This window comes from Juglans microcarpa x Juglans regia, chromosome 8D (assembly GCF_004785595.1).
Source record: "Juglans microcarpa x Juglans regia isolate MS1-56 chromosome 8D, Jm3101_v1.0, whole genome shotgun sequence".
In the NCBI taxonomy this organism is placed as follows: Eukaryota; Viridiplantae; Streptophyta; class Magnoliopsida; order Fagales; family Juglandaceae; genus Juglans; species Juglans microcarpa x Juglans regia.
The window spans coordinates 22,617,163-22,636,783 of NC_054608.1; the positions used below are offsets into that span (position 1 = coordinate 22,617,163).

The 19,621-nt window shown below is 35.0% G+C and overlaps 1 protein-coding gene across 1 annotated transcript in view; it reads right to left on the minus strand.

Moving 5' to 3' along the window:
* LOC121242299 (uncharacterized mitochondrial protein AtMg00820-like) overlaps window positions 1–6,845 on the minus strand; it is a 28,043-nt gene extending 21,198 nt beyond the window's left edge. The window contains exon 1 of the mRNA XM_041140185.1: window positions 6,630–6,845. Within this exon, the coding sequence (XP_040996119.1) occupies window positions 6,630–6,845 (216 nt within the window). The remainder of the gene's footprint in view (window positions 1–6,629) is intronic.
* Window positions 6,846–19,621: the final 12,776 nt, after the last annotated feature.

Sequence of the window (19,621 nt, forward strand, 5' to 3'; positions counted from 1 at the left end):
ATTAGAAACATTAAAATACTTTCATTCAAATCATCAAACAAAATGGATTAGTAGTTTCATCACCTAAAATAAAATTATTTCATGATAAAATTAGATTCCTTGGACATGAGATTTATCAAGGAACTATTACACCAATTAGCAGAGTTATAGAATTTGCTGATAAATTTCCAGACGAAATAAAAGATAAAAACCAATTACAGAGATTTTTAGGAAGTCTCAATTATGTTGCTGACTTCTATCAATCTCTCAGGCCATTATGTAAACCATTATTTAAAAGATTAAAAAGAACCCACCTCCTTGGACAGATAAACATACTAATATTATAAAACAAATTAAGGCTCATGTTAAGAAATTACCATGCTTAGGAATTCCATCTCCACATACCTTTAAAATCGTTGAAACAAATACCTCTGATCTTGGATATGGAGGAATTATGAAACAAAAATTATCAGCTATTTTGGAACAAATTGTTCGATTTCATTCAGGATGTTGGAATCCTGCCCAAAAGAATTATAGTACTATTAAAAAAGAAATTCTAGCTATTGTATTATATATTTCTAAATTTCAAGATGATTTGTTGAATCAAAAGTTTTTACTTAGAATAGATTGTAAATCAACAAAGGAAGTTTTGATTAAAGATGTTAAAAACCTGGTTGCTAAGCAAATATTTGCCAGATGGCAAGCTATATTAAGTATTTTTTATTTTGATATTGAACATATTAAAGGAGAATCTAATTCTCTTCCTGATTTTCTATCCCGAAAATTCTTACAGGGAAAATCATGTCATCTTCAAAGGCCACAGTAAAATCCAAATCCTCATACACGCGGCCACCATCTCCTCCTTATCCTTCACCTTATCACTCCGCAACTCCAAGACCATATACGGTATTGGGGTCATTACCACAAAACATTAGACCCTCTTATAATTCATTTTCACCATTAGCTTCTCCAAAATTACCGACCTATTCCAAAGTTGTTTCTCCCTCTTTCTCTTCTCCTTCCCAAATTATTAATCCCCCATTATTATCTCAACCTTCTTCATCTGCTATTATCATCAAATCTCATTGGCACCCAGTCTTTCCTATTGAATCTGAAATTCAACACCTGTCTGACCCCCAGAAATTGCTTGATGCCTTCCTTTTACCAGATTGGCATTATATTCCACAAAATATTCAGAAAACTCAGCATTTTTATGAATTCATATTAGTAGATACCGACTCAATTATTCTCTCTGAAATTCTTTGTTCTCTACAAACCCAACCTTCTCCACCTACATCACCAATTATTGTTTTTCATAAAGTCACCATTAAACAGGTTCTCACTTTGGAACAATGGGGAAAAAATCCTATTTAACAAGAAAGTTCCCTCATCCATATGATCCTCCTTATTATAATTACTATGATTACAGCAAGCATGGACAAAAATGTTTCTAAAACAAAATAAAAATCTGCGTCATTCATGGTTCCTTCATTTTGACAAATTACAAGAAATCACCACACTCCCGAAATGGTTCTCACTATGGTGGGAATATTACGGATCTGAACCTCTTCTCCTTCCTCTTCCCCTTCAAGAAAGTCTCCGAAATTTCATTTCACAAAATGACAATCCACCAGCATTAAACCATTGTTCACCACTTCTGCTCTTCTTTCTCAAAACAAAATTAAATTGGATTATGAAATGGGAATATGTTATCAAACCTCATCCCTCTCTCAAAACCATCATGTTTCTAGCCCGCCAAGTTTCTGTCAAATGGTGGGAAAAATACAATTATGATCATATATTAAAATTATTTTCAAAAGTTACTAAAACTCCAAAAGTCCTAGTCCAACGAAGCAGATTTCAAGCACAATTAGCATCCATTACCAACAAGAAGGATTTGAAAAAATTAGTTGAAGCAATGTCACAAGTATCAGACAGTGACGATAAAGAAGAAGCACAACATCAAGCCAGATTATCTCCACTACAGCAACCCACATTATCACCAGCTCATTAGGCCTCTCCTTCTCAACAGGCCTCCCAAAGTAACCAAGCCGCCTCTCCGTCTCAAGATTACTAACCTTATCATCCAGTATATCTGATGGATTCTCAAGACCCGTTTGAACTTGAATTAGCAAATTATGATCCTCAGAATATGTGACTCCAAAAGAAAATTACTTTTCGATTAGTCAACATGATAGGCGGATGTTGTCAGGAATATTATCGCTCCAAAAGATTATTATTGTCCAGCAAAACAACAAATGTTTTTGTACATACAAGTTTACGTGTCCTGTACTGTGTTTGTTTTTAGCGTCGGCTGATACTGTTCTTGTTTTTAGTGTCGGCTGGTACTGTTAATGTATTATTATACTTACTGTTTAAGTGTCTATATAAAGGGGTTCACGAGGAAAGAATGGCATTCAGAACTCCTGATCTGAAATCCCTTCCTCTCTCGCTCAAACCTCTCTGTTCCAGTCCATCTTTCCACTGTCCTCTCCCAATCTTCTTTTCCTAATGTCTTCAATCTTCAACTCCTTTGAGAATTAGTCTCCTTGTAAGTATTATGTTTTAATGAAGAAGTTAATTTCATATATCTTTCCTATATTATTTACTTTCTCATGCATATGGTCAGTTATACTGCCTGTTCTATCTGTTATCATGCATATGGCTGGTTTTACAGCCTATTATCATTTCTATTAATATTATCTATTAATCATACTTGGGATATACGCCTTTAGTATTATTCAAGTATTATTTATAATTTACATATTATTTATTTTTTAAGTATTAATTATAGTTTTTTAAATAATTATTTTTTTAAGTATTAATTCTAATTTAAGTATTAATAGTTCTTGTGCTTATTATTTTATAAGTATTAATTATAATTTAAGTATTACTTATTTTTTAATTACACATTATAGCTTTCATTAATTATTTTTTATGTATTATTTATAATTTAAGTATTAATTGTTTTTTAATTATTATTTATAATTTTTTCATTCAACATATATAAATCAGGAGTAGAGTACAAACATTCGAACCCGTAGAAGTCTATTTGAACGGGAAAAACCGTTGGAATGGAAAAGTATAGTGTTCGAACGGTTGCAACCCAGATTTCAGACGTGAAACACAGATAAACCACAACCTTAGATATCAATTCAGAACATCACAAATCAATTCACAACAGATATAAACACACAAATGCATCGTTTATATATACAAAACACGAACATACCTTCAAAGAATTTGTGTGCAACTCCAAACACTTCAATAAACATCTACACAATATGTATATAAACTATAAAATCAATACAATGAAAAAAATTAGTTAATGTACAATTATGTTTAACAAAAATCATACCTTTAATCAATACAAGTGTGCAGCTCTCTTTGTAATGTGCATAGAATGAATGATTGTTGGAAGAAAATGGAGGATTGTGGAAGATTTTGGAGAAAAAATTTCAACTGTGCGTTGGGTTGAAGGAGAAGAATGATGAAATGAGGGACTGACGGTGGCTAGAAGGGTTTAAACCTTTCATTGAGCGTTCGAACGACAATATTTGGCGGTCGAACGTGAAAATTAATTCAGCACGCAAGTTTTTCTGCTTGACAATTTGTCGTGCAAGTGGTCGAACAGTACTAAAGTACCTTTCGAACGATGTTCCATTGCTTATTGATTGGCAGGATACATTCCCACCACTATTTCAGGAGATGCTAAAAACCCTAGAAAACGTTCAAACGTTTTTCTTCGTGGCTAAAAACGTTCAATGGCTAATATAGCATTCGAACGGTAAGTATATACAGTTCGAAAATTTATTCCTAAATGTTTAATTATATTTATTTTTTATACTATACGTTTTAAGTAATAGTATACTATAATATAATATAGACATATATATTATACTATAGTTTAGTAATATATAGTATCATCTAATTATTATGTAGTATCATATATATTATAGTATAGTAAAGTATAAAGGAATATATAGTATATATTATAGTATATGATAATACCATCGAACACTGTCGTTGTCGCTGTAATCATCGTCTCCCTCAAAGCCTCTTCCTCTCAAGTACCGGTATGCTCCTCAAGATTTATTTTGCCGTTTATTTTTATCGTTTTGTTGTAATATTTGTTTAAATTAGAAAAGTTGTAATTTTCAATCAATAGGCACCATAGGTGGCCGAAAATCTACTATAGGATGTTTAGAAATGAAGTATTCAATGTGATTTGTTGAAGAACCCATGAAATCGATGCATTCCATGAGTTTTCATGGCCGCTAAGGTGACTTAGCCATAACTGAGTTCGATCCAGTTACCGTTTGAACGGTATGAACCAAACACGAATGTTAATGCACATTATATTATAATTAAATTAATATTAATATTTATCACATTTATTAAATATTAAATTAATATTAAATTAGAATAATAATTATATTCTAATTATTATTAACAAATTAATTTATTTTTATCACATTTCATTGTTCTAGCAATTAAATGTTATTCCACATTATATTATCATTAAATTAATATAAATATTTATCACATTTTTTAAATATTAAATTAATATTAAATTACTAATAATTAATTTATAATTAATATTAACTAATTAATTTATTTTTATCACATTTTCTTGTTCTATCAATTAATTTATTAGATTGCTATTAGTATATAATTTTTTGAATGTTTATTGCTTACATTTTTTAAATTTTAGGTCGATAATGTTTTATATGGGACGTATGCGTGACAGACCAAGCAAACCTTCCATCTATACAGTTCGAGAGATGACTATCATACTAGAGCGGCAGGTAAACATTTCTGACTTCCTCACTCTTATCTGGGAGGGTCATTCCCTGCAATCAGTCTTCAACGATCATGGTTGGGCACCAATCTTAGATCAGAGTGAAGAAACATGGGAGTTCGTGTCTTATATTGACATCGTCAATGAGTTTTATAAACAACTCGGTGGTGCTAGCTCAGATGACGGAGGGGCATACACGATCTCTATTTGAGGAGCTCCAGTTATACTTTCAGTGGATGGATTCACTGAATTTCTCGATATTCCTAGACTACGCGATGCGTATCCGAACGTGGTGCCTAGAGAGTCTGATCCTTCATGTGATGTTGATATGGCTGAGGACAAGGGATCAATGAGTTCGATGCCCTCGTTGATCATGAGGTGAGGGACTTGGTTGTTGATCTAGGTGCTCCTCTGTATGATGGGACGAAGAACATCAAGTAGGCAGATCTATCTTCTTTCTTCAAGATCATGAATTTGATTATCACCAACAATATTGACCCTCGGCAGCATAAGATATAGGTTGGCATGGATTGGGCAAAGTTTCTGATACGTGTCGCTCGTGGCGTTCCTGTCAACCTAGTGGGGCATATATTTGATAGGATTCGATCAGAGGCCCGGTATGTTACGACGGATATGCTTCCATTCGGGATCATGATCACTTGATTTCTGCTATATGCCGGGGTCATGCCAGATGTTGCCAAGCATAAACGGGAGCCAATGAGACTGATCAACAGCACCACCTTGTCATGAAGCACGAGACACTTGAGACTTTGTCTTCATGAACCTGTTCCAGACCAGGTTAATGCTCAGAGAGATGTACAACCAGAGATCATGAAGTATCGGCTGGTGAGACATCCAGGCAAGCCGAGGCATCATGCACAACTACTCTTGAGGAGATGGGCGTTATAGTGCATGTAGAAATCACCGGCCACACATCAGCGGTAATCGATGCAGTGTGTACGGAGGTTCGTACTGCCATGTCTACGTTACGTACAAAGATTGATGTCATGTCTGCGACTCAGGTCACGATAGAGACACACTTAGCTGCATTCGAGGATGTGTGCAAAGAGTTGAGATCTTAGTAGTTTCTATCTTTTATTTACATTTTGTTTGTTTTTGGTATGGACAATATCTAGTGTTTTGTAAACTTGATTTAATTATAAATTAAATCTTTTTTATCTTTTTTTAATTAATTATTGATTTATATTATTCCTATTATTTAATTGATATATTCTATATAAATTATTAGTTAATATAAGAATAATTTTACTTATCATCCCCTGTACACACCACACACTTCACCTAATTTTTTTTTTTTTTTTTTAAAGAAAATTTCTTAAAATTTTGCACACATTACAATTAGAACTGCAAATATCAATTTTGAAATTATATTGAATGGATGAAATATTTTAGCCATCTGTAAAGTTCTTGTAAGTGGAAGCGTGGAAGAATTTGATTGAAATGAGTGCAATGGTACACCGTAATGGGGGAAAACTGAAAAGCTCATAAGAGGAAAAAATTAAGAGGTACAGCTTGTCAACAAGCAATACTGGCCATTAAATTTTATAGCAAGAAATGTCCTGTTATTTTTGCACAGGAGACAAGTCAGATCTAGACGGGATATAGTATTGTGTGAGCGAACAATTGATGGTTTGGGTTTATTCCAGCATTAATGCATAAAGCTTTTTATGGAAAATAATTTTTTTTATTGGTTTGAAAAGGCAAGTGGCTGGTACCTATCGCATAATATAAAATCGTCAAATGAATGAATCATGTTGGGACCCCCAAAATGTAATTTATGTGAAAAATATTTAAATTTATATGTTATTTCTAATGTATTGACTGTTACAAGTTTGGCAACAAGTGAGAATGTTTCATGGTAATCAAGCCCCTCTTCTTGGGTGTAACCCTTGGCAAGTAAACGTGCCTTATGTCTCTCAATGGTCCCATCTGAGTTGTATTTAATTCGATAGACCCATTTTGAACCAATAGCCTTCTTTCCAATAGGCAGATCAATGACATCCCAGGTTTTGTTCAATTCTAAAGCAGCAATCTCATTGTCCATGGCTTTGCGCCAGTCTAAACTTTTCACAGCTTGTTCATAAGTGTTTGGTTTAGTATGGTTAAGAATGGAAGTTGCAAAAGCAGCATGGGTTGGTTGAGATTTTGCATGAGATAAAACAAAAGTTAATGGATAAGGATGAGTGGTAAGTGAAGTACCTGTCACCTTGGAACTGGATGGAGAAGCAGTTGGCACAATGACCTGTTGACAGTAGTAGGCTTGGAGGTAGGATGGAGTTTTCTTTGGTCTGGTTGATCTTCAAGGAGGTGATTGGATTTGTGAGGAAGTGTTTTCAGGAGGGAGGGGTTGGGAGATTGAGAAGTGATAGAAATAGAAGGGATGGTAGGAGGATTTGATTGTGTATTTTCTGAAGTGATGTCAGATTGAAAGTTGAGTGAAGAAGTAGTGGTTTTTGGGGTTAAAGGGGGCAATGAAGTTGGTGAAGGTGCTAAGGGTGATTGTGAATCAGAGTTGGCAGTGACACTTTTGACAGTTTTAGTTTCCAAATCAAGTAACTTGTAGCCTTTGATGCCAAATGGATAGCAAAGTAGATTGCACTTTTTTTGCTCAGGAATCAAATTTGTGACTATTTTGCTTTAATGTTGAGGCATAACATAGGCAACCGAGTGTTCTCAAATGCTTGTAAGTTGGTTTGGTTTGATAGAGAAGTTCAAAGGGTGTTTGATTTTGTAAATTGGGAGATGGTGTTTTGTTAATGAGGTATGTGGCAGTCAAAATACAATCACTCCAAAAAGAAATGGGAATGTTAGATTGAAATTTTAAGGTACTGGCAACATTTAAAATGTGTTGGTGTTTTCTTTCAACAACTCCATTTTGTTAGGGGGTTTCAACACAACTCTTTTGATGTATAATTCCCTATGCATGTAGAAAGTTGTCATTGCAAATTCATTCTCATTATCAGACCAAATCTTTTTAACTTTTGTTTGGAATTGTGTTTCAACAAGGGAGCAAAAAGATTGGATGAATGGTCTGGTTTGGGATTTATTGTTCATTAAATGAACCCATGTGCATCTTGAGAAGTCATCAATAATTGTTAGAAAGTATTTGGATTCATCATATGCCATTTGGGAACAATGTCCCCATATGTCACAGTGAATTAGATCAAATGGTTTTGATGCTTGGTTTTCACTAATAGGAAAAGTAATCTATGATGTTTGGACAAATGACAAGTGGAACAAGGAACATTGTGATTCATTAGTTTCAAATTTGGTAAATGTTGTTGCAACAAAGATAAACATGAGTCAGACAAGTGACCCATTCTACAATGTCATAAACTGTGATCACTTGGAGGAGTAACAGATGCAGAAATGGGAGAATGATTATAAGGTAATTTGGACAAAACAGAAGACAAGGTTGTGGAGGAAACTTTTGTTAACTGAAGATTATAAAGTTCATTGTTAGCCTCAGCCTTCCCAATCGTGCTCCAAGAGAAAAGGTCATGTACATAACACTTATTATTAAAAAAAAATGAAGCAACAATTAAGGTCCTGGATTAATTTTTTGGCTAAAAGAAGATTGAAATTAAATGATGGGATGCATAATACATCCTTGAGAGTAAGGGTATTATTGAGTTGGACAATGCCTTTGTGAGTAACATTTGCATGGATGCCATTTGGAAATTTGACTTTAAAATGATCTTTGGTGGGCAAAGAAGTGTAAATGGAAGTGCAGCAGATCATGTGATCTGTTGCACCCGTGTCTATGATCCAAGGTATGTTGTGTGAAGATGTTGTGTGAGAGACTGAGAAACAAGAGGATATACCAGACATGGTGGAAGCCGAGGGATGACTAGAGATAACTTGAGATGTATCAATGGATTGAACTTGATTGGCAGCTGGCTGCGTAGCCTGAGACTAGAGCAAAGCAATGAGCTGTTGATATTGCTCTTTAGTTAGAGCTGCTTGGGATTTCTTAGTGATCTATTTTTGGTTGGAAAAACTGATTTGGTTGGCAGAAGGGTCAGATCCTTTGCTTCGGTTCGCAAGTTTATGGCCTGGGGGATAGCTATTTAATTTGTAACATCTATCAACAGTATGGCCAAAAAGATTGCAGTGAGTGCAGGTGGGTTTTTCAAGGTGTGGATTGGCTTTGAAGCATTTTTCTAAAGAATGGCCAGAAATTTTGCAAAAAATGCAAAAAAGTTTTTCTCTCTTTTGAGAACCAAAGTGTTTGGGGTTGTCTCAAGTGTTTGGAAAGTGAATTTTGGTAGCCAAGGCAAGGGTGTCATGGAGATTAGGAATATTGGAGAGCTGTTTACGCTTCTCTTCTTGTTGAACGAGAGCATAAATTTCACTTAAGGTGGGGGTGGGTTTGATGAGGATAATTTGGGCTTTAATGTTGGTGAAGGAATCATTAAGTCCCATAAGGAACTGCATCATTCAGTCACGTTGCTAGTTCTCAAGCACATGTTTCATAGCACCACAGGTGCAAGATGGGATGAGTTCAAAGTTGGGAATTTCATCAAATAAACCCTTCAATTTGGAGAAATAGAGGCTGACAAAGTCATCACCTTGTGTAAGGGAATGGATGGACTACTTCAATTCATAAATTCGTGATCCCTTATTTTGTGCAAAACGTTGTTCCAACTCAAGCCATAGTGCATGAGCTGTCTCAACATACACAACACTGTTTTTTATTTCAAGAGACATTGCATTTTGAAGCCAAATCACAACCATGTCATTGCATTCAACCCATGGCTCTAACAAGGGATCATTCGGAGTAGTAGGTTCCCGTAAGATACCATCAATAAACCCCAATTTTTTCTTGATTCATAATGAGCGATGAACGGTGCGTGCCCATGAATGGTAATTATCAACAGTGAGAAGATGATTGGTGAGCAAAGTCGTAGGTCCATCATTTAGATTAAGAAAGTGTGGGTTAGAGGGATCTTTAGAATTTTTGTTGGTTGGAGGAGGAGGCGGTGAGTTGTTGTTGTCTGAAGCCATTATGGCTCAAGTACCATAAAGGTTTTGATAAACTGAGTATTTTGCATAAAAGCTTGAGAGAACAAAACAAATATAGAAAAGAAGAAGGAAAAATCTACTTGCAAGCAAGTTCGTGCACTAATTCATGCACCGATATTAATTTATAATGTATATGTTTAATAAAACGATGTGAATTAAAGATAAAAATAATTTTTATGATATAGGAGATTTTCTTCTTCTCTCAAAATATTTTTTTTTAAATAAAAAAAATTATCGGTACCCGATATGGTGCACAAACTCTTGTACCTAGCAAAACTCAAAGAAGAAAGTTGCAGAAAAGTTGCTTCTGTGTGCTAATATTCCCCTTTTGCGTTTGCAATGTACAGAACTTCCTATTTATAGTAATTATATGCATGAATAAAAAATATGAGTCTTTAAGTAATTGTATAGAAAATCTCTAACAGAATTATAGTTCATTTATTCTAAAATCATCCTTGTATTGTTGTTGGACCTTTGTTGAACTGTGGAGACTTGTGGCTGAGGTGGATTGTTGTGATGGCAGATTCTGTGTTGTTTCTAACATATAGTAATGCGTGTCCCGACAATTTGATGGCTTGGGTTTATTGTAGCATTAATGTAATTTGCTTTATTGGTTTCAAAAGGCAAGGGGCAGGTACGGTCACTATTACATAAAGTTTCGGTTTTAACATGTTATATATCATCATGAATTCAATACAAAGTACTATATAAAATTAATCTGTCTAAATTTGATATAAATGGATTCTAATAAGCTTGTTTACCTCAAAATCAAAGTGTAATAAAATGTTTAAATTTTATCTTAAATTATAATTTTATTATAATTATAATATTTTATACACAATTACAGATTTAATTAATGTAGGATATCATTCGTTTTCTAATTTTTTCAATCTAACTAAATAAGATAATGTAATTTTTTCTAATTTAATTCTCAACTATTAAATTTAAACAAAAAATAATAATACATTTTGCAATTCATTTTCAAACAACTGACAAAATGGTGCCAATACATTAAAAAAATTGTTGTCACAGGAGGGTGGGGGCAGGGAGCGGGCCCAGCAGGGCAAGTTTGTCAGGTGCTATAAGCGTGAGACACATGTCCAGTCATGGAACCGACAAAGACAAGGTCGGGGATATATCCACATTAAAGAAAAGGCAATTGCCAAGTGAACCAGCTCTTCTGATTTTCTTGACCTTGTGAATTACGTGTGACCCGTCTATTCGTGGAATTACACACCTAAACAAAATAAATAAAGGGGGGGTTTGATTGGACACAATGGACAGTGGGACCCGATACAGAAGGATGGGGCGAATCTTCCTTTAAGGGATTAGGTGGTATGGGATATATGTATTCGATCTATGTTAAGTATAGTGAGTCTCGTGAGAGATCACTCATTTGCAAGAGAAAAAGAAAAAGGAAAATATTATTCTTACATTGGTTTCTACCGTTAGTCTTTATGGATGTGATTTTTTTTATTATTATTTTTTACTTAATAATTAAGTAAATATTTTTGAATAATATTATGATTTTTTTTATTTTTTTTAAAAATATTTAAATATATTAAAAAAATACATCTAAAAAAATAAATCTCAAAACCACTAACGGGGGCTCCAGCCCCTGGGAGCTCCCAGCAGTGTGCATTAAGGTTCAGAGACGGGGCGTGGGATCGACGCCATGGCACCCGTTTTCTTGCCTAACTCTATCTTCTCGTGCTTTGTGTGACGTCGTCACGTCGCAGTCACTGAACCCTTCGAGCCAAGACTATTAGTACAGTTAGGGGTGGGCAGTGGGGCCCTGCCCCGCCCCACTTCGCTTCCGCTCCGTCCCCATTCAACGGGGCGGAGCACCCCGTCCGTCAGATGTGGGGGCGGGTGGCCCTGCCTGCATCTGACCCCCAAGGTGGGGGCGGGATAGGGGCGACCTCCGCCCCGCCCTACCCCATATTATAAATATATATATATATATAAGTATATATATTAAGAAAAAAATAACCCAAGCATGAAACGACGTGGTTTCACGCCTGGGTTTTTTTTTTCTTTTTAAAATATACCCATAGCAAAACGAAGCCGTTTCGTCAGTGACTAAACGGCGTCGTTTCAATTTTTGTTTAGAATCCCCCCTTCCCGTGAATCTCTCTCTCTCTCTCTCTCTCTGTGTCTCGCTCCGTTGCTCACTAGTTGCCGCACTCTCTGTGTCTCGCTCTGTCACTCGCTGTCACCATAGCCATTACCGCAGCCATCATGACTCCGTCTTCATCTTCATCGCCAAAAGTAAGAAACCCTAAATCTACTATAATTTTTTGTGATATTTATTTTATGGAATGGAGATTGGAGGTAGGATGGGTTTAATCGGAGATGGAGGATGAGATTTTGTGAATTGTGTGCTGTAGAGACTTGATTGTGCATGTGGTTCACTGGTTTGAATGGTTGATGGTTGATCTGTACAGTGTGTTCGTGTGTGAATCTCTCCGTGATTGGTTTACCCTAAATTAGGGTTCCAATCCTCAATATGGTAAGTTTTGAGGTGGAAGTTAAGATGCAAAGTTAGGAATTCTCTAGAGTTTCACGATTTTTGTTGTGGCACAATTAAACTGCTCTCCGTTTCGACATTCATACAAGCTATTCTATCCAAATTCAAAAAAACAAGTCTAGACACCCATGAAAATGGCCAGTTGTGTATCTTATATTCATGTTCTTGAATGCAGATATAAGTCTGGATTTCGAATTCCTCTAGAGAACCCTGTTTTGACACACTAAACACTGAAAAAGGAAAATTTATGTGAAATACAAAGTTATAAAATTTTGAATAAACTTTTCAACGTCACCAAGTTTCCCTTCATCCAATGTATAGATCAAGATATATTTCCGTTTTAACTTTGACTCGTTTTTTCCCAAAAAACAACATACATAAACTGGAATCTTTCAAGTCCTGTATCGAATTCATCACCAACTTACCCCTTAACATTGAATATTTTAACACAAGAACATGTTTTGACACGTGAATTTGCCAACACAAAAATAAGAGATAACAATCAACGTACCTATTCAAATTATTGATCTAATTTGTTTTAATTTCAAAAGCGTAGTCATAGCATCATTTGGTTGTGTTTTTAATTGAGGGTTTTTTTTATATATATTTTCACATTCTTATGTTTTTATGTAAAACTTCTTTACAACTTTTATAACCTATTTTAATTGGGTATTTAATTTTTTTTTTTATGTTTGATGTTTTTAATTTTGGTATTTCATTTTGATGTTTGATCATTGATGTTTGATCTTCCAACTTCCAATATATATGTTAATGCTTGGATGTTAATTGTTTGGCATGTTGTTATATTTGCTTTAATTTCAGATTTCTTGTTTGTTTGAGTTAATGGATATGCCAGCAGATTCTAGTGCGAGCTTTCATTTCCATGCCCAGGGTACCCCTACCCTGACACCTACCCCTACTCCTACCCCTACCCCTGACCCAACACCTACCCCAATGGCACCTTGCCCCGCCCCCAAACCCAACAAGAAACCATCTTTTATTGTTTGGGCTCATTTCACCAAACTAAAGAGTGGTGACCCCAATAACCCCCAAGCCAAGTGTAACCATTGTGAAAAAATTTATAGATGCCACTATAGGAAACATGACACCTCACAATTAAAGGTGCACTTAGAAAAGCAATGTAAAAAAAGTCCAATATTAAGATCATTACAAGAAAAGAACCAATCTATGCTAGAAATTGGACTTAAAAAAAAGGCGGATGGGACAAGTGGGGGTGCAACTTTGAGGGGGTATACTAAGTATGATCCTGATGAGTGTAAAAGACACCTAGCCCGTATGATTATCATTCACGAGCTACATTTTCAAGTTATTAATGGAAAGGGTTTCAAGCGTTTACTCCCTACATGAAACCAAGGTTTAATATTCTTTCTGTTGTAAAAAAATATTTTTGGTCTGAAAAAGAGAAATTGATGGGTGAATTGGCCGGTCAATTTGTTTGCCTTACCACTGATACTTGGACATCAGTCCAAAATTTTAATTATACGTCTTTAACTGTGCATTTTGTTGATTGTAATTGGACATTTCATAAGAAAATTATAAAATTTTGTCAAATCATCGATCAGAAGGGTAAGACAATTGGGAAGGCCTTAGAGGCTGTAATAAAGGAGTGGTGGTTGACCCGAGTTCTTACAGTCACAGTTGATAATGTCTCGTCTAATGATGTCGCATTAGGATATCTGAAGACTTATCTTAGAGAGGCAAATAAGACAATCTTGGGTGGTGAGTGTTTGCATGTGAGATGTGCAACATATATTCTGAATCTTATTGTTACTGATGGTTTGAGGGATCTTCATGACTCGATTGCTCGGTTCAGGACTGTTGTGAGATGGGTGAGATCTTCTCCTTCGAGGTTAGAGAAATTCAAGGTTGCTTCAAGGTTTGCGGGCCTGACATCCAAGAAGGGCCTTTGTACTGATATGTCTATACGATAGAACTCAATATTTTTTATGTTGGAGGCGGCCCAAGAATATAGGCTGGCATTTGCACTATTGGGTGATGAAGACAACCAATATGTTAAGTATTTTGATGATCACAGGAGATTGGGAAAACCCGTAGATGATGATTAGGAGATTGTATTTATTTTTGTAGAGTTTTTGACGCTTTTTTACGAGGTCACCACGACGATATCTAGAACTCTGTACCCTACATCACATTAATTTTATCAGCAAATAAGTGGGGGTAAAAGAAGAATTCGATGACCTGGTCGCGGGTGGTCACTATAGGCTGCGGGAGATGGTATTGGTTATGAGTTTGAAGTATGACAAGTATTGAGGAGATTTTACTAGGGCTAATATTTTGTTATATGTAGTTGTCATCCTTGACCCGAGGTTTAAGGTGGACGAAATAATATTTGGATTGGGCCTTGATTACGGGCAAGCATGGGCAGAGCTTATTGCAGCAAGGGTTTGGGAAACATTTTGTAGATTATTTTATGAGTTTACCGTCCTGCGGGATGGTAATATTGTGACACCTACACCTACCCCTCCCTCCCACCGGTTCAAGAAGTCGATAGTGGGAATAGATGTAGATTGGACTGGCGTGAGAGGTTTGAGCAGACCCCCTTAATGTGTAGTTATGTAGAGGCTCAGCCAGAGATAGACAGATACTTAGCAGCGGAGGTAATATTACTTTCACGAGACTTCAATATATTAAGTTGGTGGAAGGTGAATACCGTGAAGTATCTCATCCTTGAAAAGATAGCCCGCAGTCTTTTGGCCATCCCTATTAGCACCGTAACCTCAGAGTCGGCCTTTAGCATCGGAGGGCATGTATTGGATTCATTTTAGAGTTCATTAGCTCCTACCATTGTAGAGGCTTTGATTTGCATGTAGAATTGGATCAAGGAAACTCCAATTCATGTTCCAGATGTTCTTGAGTATGAGGAGGCCGACGTCAAGGAGGATGGTGGTGATCAGCCTGGATCTGGTATTTATTTTAATTTTATTTTCTAATTTCTCATTAATTAATTTATTTTTATTTAATTGATATTCATTAATTTCATTTCAAATTTTATTGTTATACTGATACATGAGACGGCGTCTACGGCTACCTCCAATGTAGTATGACTTTGTATTGGACTCACCATTGCCATGGTTTGCACAATTTGTCCTTTATTTGTTTTTTGCATTTATAATTTTATATCATATTTTAGTATCTAATTATTTTTCTTGTATGTTTTTTAACTTTTATATTCTCAATATACATATGCCGAATCCTAGATTCCTAATGACCGATCTATGCTTATCTGCCTCATCTTCATCTCAAATTCCAATTGCCCAATCCAATCTCATCTTGATTAGTACTTTTAATATTTTGTATTTTAATATTTTTAATTTTTGTTTCATTTTATAACTTTATAATTCTAACTTGTTTTATTTTTAACTTATTAATATTTCAGGTTTTATAACTTATTAATGTTTATGATCTTGATTTTCAGTGTCATAACAGTCGACACAACTCACCACTCAGTGAACTCACCGCCATAGCGCCATCCCAAATTGATCAAATTGAAAAGTTATAAGTTATAATTGTTAATTTATAATAAGTGTACTGTTGCTACAATATTTAATAGTACAATTTGTAATATTTAATATTTTTAGAGGAGTTTGTAATATTGTAATAGTTTAAGTTTATTAGTTCTCTTAGAGTCTTAATTTGTATAATTGTAAATTGTAAATTGTAATTTGTAATAGCTTAGTGCCTTAGTGATGATTATTTTAATTAGTTAATAGTTGAAATTTTTAGTATATAGTTAATAGTTTTATCTATATGTATGTATATATTTTTTCAATTTCTAAATATATGTAATTTTTTTAGTTAAATTATGGGCCCAAAGTGATCCAAAAATGGATTCTGGGCCATTTAGGGCCCAAAAAAATGAGCTGGGCCAGTAGGGGGGGCGGAGGGATGGGGGTCCACCCCCGCACCCCTGCGAATGGACGGAATACCCCACCCCTACCCATTTAAAAATGATGAATGGATTTTTTTTATTAATATATGCAATTAGAGAGAACAAAAATTTAAAAATAAACAGATTTTTTGAATATATAAAAATATGTACTTTTATATATTTCAGAAACAAATTATTTTATATTACCAAATGTATTAGAAAAATCATATGTATCTCGCTCTTTCAAGAGGCATTACAATTTAATAGATTGGTTGAAGGAATTATTTCAAATTTGGTTTAGAAACAACTCTTTTGTATAATGCCACTCTATTAGAAGGTAGACGCTGAATTCTCCCCCGGCCCATTAATTAGTTTCTACAAATTGTCTGAGAATTTACAAGATCAAAATTGTTCAAGAAATGGAAAAGCCGATCGAGAAGCTAGCGTGCCTTAATTCGAGGTAAAACATTAATTATACATGTAAAAACCTTTTAAATGGGAGCTTGATTTGGAGGGAGGCATGATGATTTTTCATTTTTGACAGCTCCATTAAATCATGAGATGAGGTGCTTAGTTTGTATTTTTAACTCCTTTATAATTTGTTTTTTCAATATTGGGGATAAATATAATATATAACTCGTCCTAGTACTTGTACTATGGATTGGAAGATCAGATCAATTATGGTCAATTTTTATTACATACTTGGTTAATTTATTACAAGTACTTTATGTGATTTTTAATATGAATACAAAAAAATAATCTATATATGTTGCATTTTTCATAGAATTTAAAGTCACATAGTAATGAAAAAATAATAATAAAATGATAATTTCTTTTATCGAAACATGTATTATATAATATTTATTTCGTTCGATTTGGTATTTGTTAACAGTTAAATTATTTTATTGCTAATTATTTTTAGATCTAAACAGATATTATATAGTGTTTATTTCGTCTGTTTTGATAACTGATTTCATCTAAGTTGAAACATGTCTATTGATCTCATTATTTCGAATGAAGGCTAATCCAGATTATACATTTGAATTTTTTACATAACTTCTAAGAATCCAAAGAGCTTTAACTAAGAAGAGAAACGAAGAAAACTAATACTCATGTAAAGACGAGATTCACAAGCAACAAAAAATCTACTCAACCTCCGGCCTGCGGATGCACACCACACACTTGAACCGGTTCGTTGACCACGTCATGATTTTTCTCCTCAGACTAACGCCCCTCACCCTCAGCCCTTAGACTCGAATCCCTCTTCTCCCTCACCCCACAACGCCCTCATTGCAGCACCCCAGTGCCCTCAGACTCGAACCCCTCTTCTCCCTCACCACCAATGCCCCTCGTTGTAGCACCCATCAACAGATCCTTAGACTCTTCTCCCTCACCTCATGTAAAACAGAGTGGTTTCATCTTCATTTCTTTGAACGAGGTCTTTTTAGCAAAAATAGCCATCGCCGCCACTACCACTGTGTGCACAGAGAGACTTCCCGAGAATCATTCCCTTCATTTCCCTTAAACTTCACAATCCCTGAATTTGAAGCCTTTGAAAACTATAAGATATTTGAAGCAGGCAGTTTTTGAATAGCTTATATAACCTGTTTGAGAATCGAGGTGTTTCTTGAAGGTACGTTATAGTGTAACAGTTTAGAATAAAATGGAAAGTAGATTGATAATGATGAATACGGATAACTGTATTTCCTCAATGGAATGGAATTGATAGATGAACAGTGAACCACACTTTCTTCGAGGGAAGGCACCTTCAACAAAGTCTAACAGAATAATATTCCAGATGATTCCCTCATTACCCCCGTACAGGTTAATATACTAGAAATAGTGAATTACTAAGAAGTCATTACTCTAAATGGGCTCGTGGCCCTTACAATACGGAATTAAACTCAAATATAACTAAGATAGATGTAGGGCCCTCAGACAGCCCATGGCCCAGGTTGCTTCTTCATTTGATGACCCAGTCCTTCACTCGCACGGCCCAATGCTCAACCTAGTCTTCCTGAGCCCACGACAGCTTCTTACACTTAGGGTTTCCTCACAACAAAACACTTCACTTTGAGTTCCGTATGTCTTCTCCCAGCCGTCCTGTCACATATAGTTTCTTCCATGTTTGAATCTTATTCTCACTTTTTTTTATAATATTTTTTTTGCACTTTGTTCCGTTTGTTCTCATCGAAAATTTTTAATTGGAAATGGTTAAATTACAGATGTAAAAATCCCTTATTCTCTGTGTTGCTTAGCTTAGATGGGTTTAGTAGAAACAATATATTTGAAATAAATGGAGCTTGGCAGCTACAAAGCAAAATAAAACGTAAAATTTGGAGTAAAATTTTGGGGTATGCTTTCGTAGCATGTGTGGGGATGGATAGACAAGGAAGCAACAAGGGGGAAGAGAATCAAGAGATGTTCACATAACATGTTGTAATTAGTGTTTGGTTTTCAACAGCAAATTATTGTTGCTTATATAATTCTTGTGACGAAATAATGCGTATTGTCCTTTTGTTTAATAGGTGAATGCATACTGTCATTTTTCCTTCTTAAGAAAGAAGAAATTGTCAATCACAAATCTCATCTATATAATTATAAAAGGCATATTTGAGTGGAAGTGACTATAAATAATGACAAATGTTAAAATGGAGGGCAAGATTGAATTCAGCGCGCTTCTAGATATATTTACGTGAACCATCTGATCATTACGTGAAAGTTTTATCTTTGTATACTTTCTGTATACATGGGCTTCGTCTATTACATTCGTTGAATAAAATTTTGTCTTGTATTAAAAAAAAGAGTTATATTTGTTGATCTGCTTACGCAACTTTTATTTGGTGTTATTGAAATATAATCTCTACTCCCTTTTTCCATTCCTCCTTAACATAACCAAGATGACGAAATACAGAAAACCTATACAGGCTTTGAACAAAAATTACATTCATCAACGCTAACATTCAAAACTACATTTATCAACTGGAAAATAATTCTCAAACTCATCTGTAATCCATAATTCACCAACTCACTCACATCCCTCTATTCTTAAAAGCAAAATAATTACACCAAGTTTGGATACAATAATTCTCAAACCACTATAAACAACAAAATACCAAGTTTGGATATAACCCAATGCCAAACAGATTACACTGTAAATTCAAACATCTCAAATTTCTCAACATCAAATTTGTCGGCTGCAGTGACAAAGTTCCATAAAAGATGCATTATCAGGTGTAAGACTGTTCATTCTGGCAGGATTTTTTTCCGGCCTGGTCCGGAACCCGGATAAGGTTACGATTTTCGGCCCCGATTTGATCCGGTCCGAAACCCGCATTCTAATAACCGGTTTCAT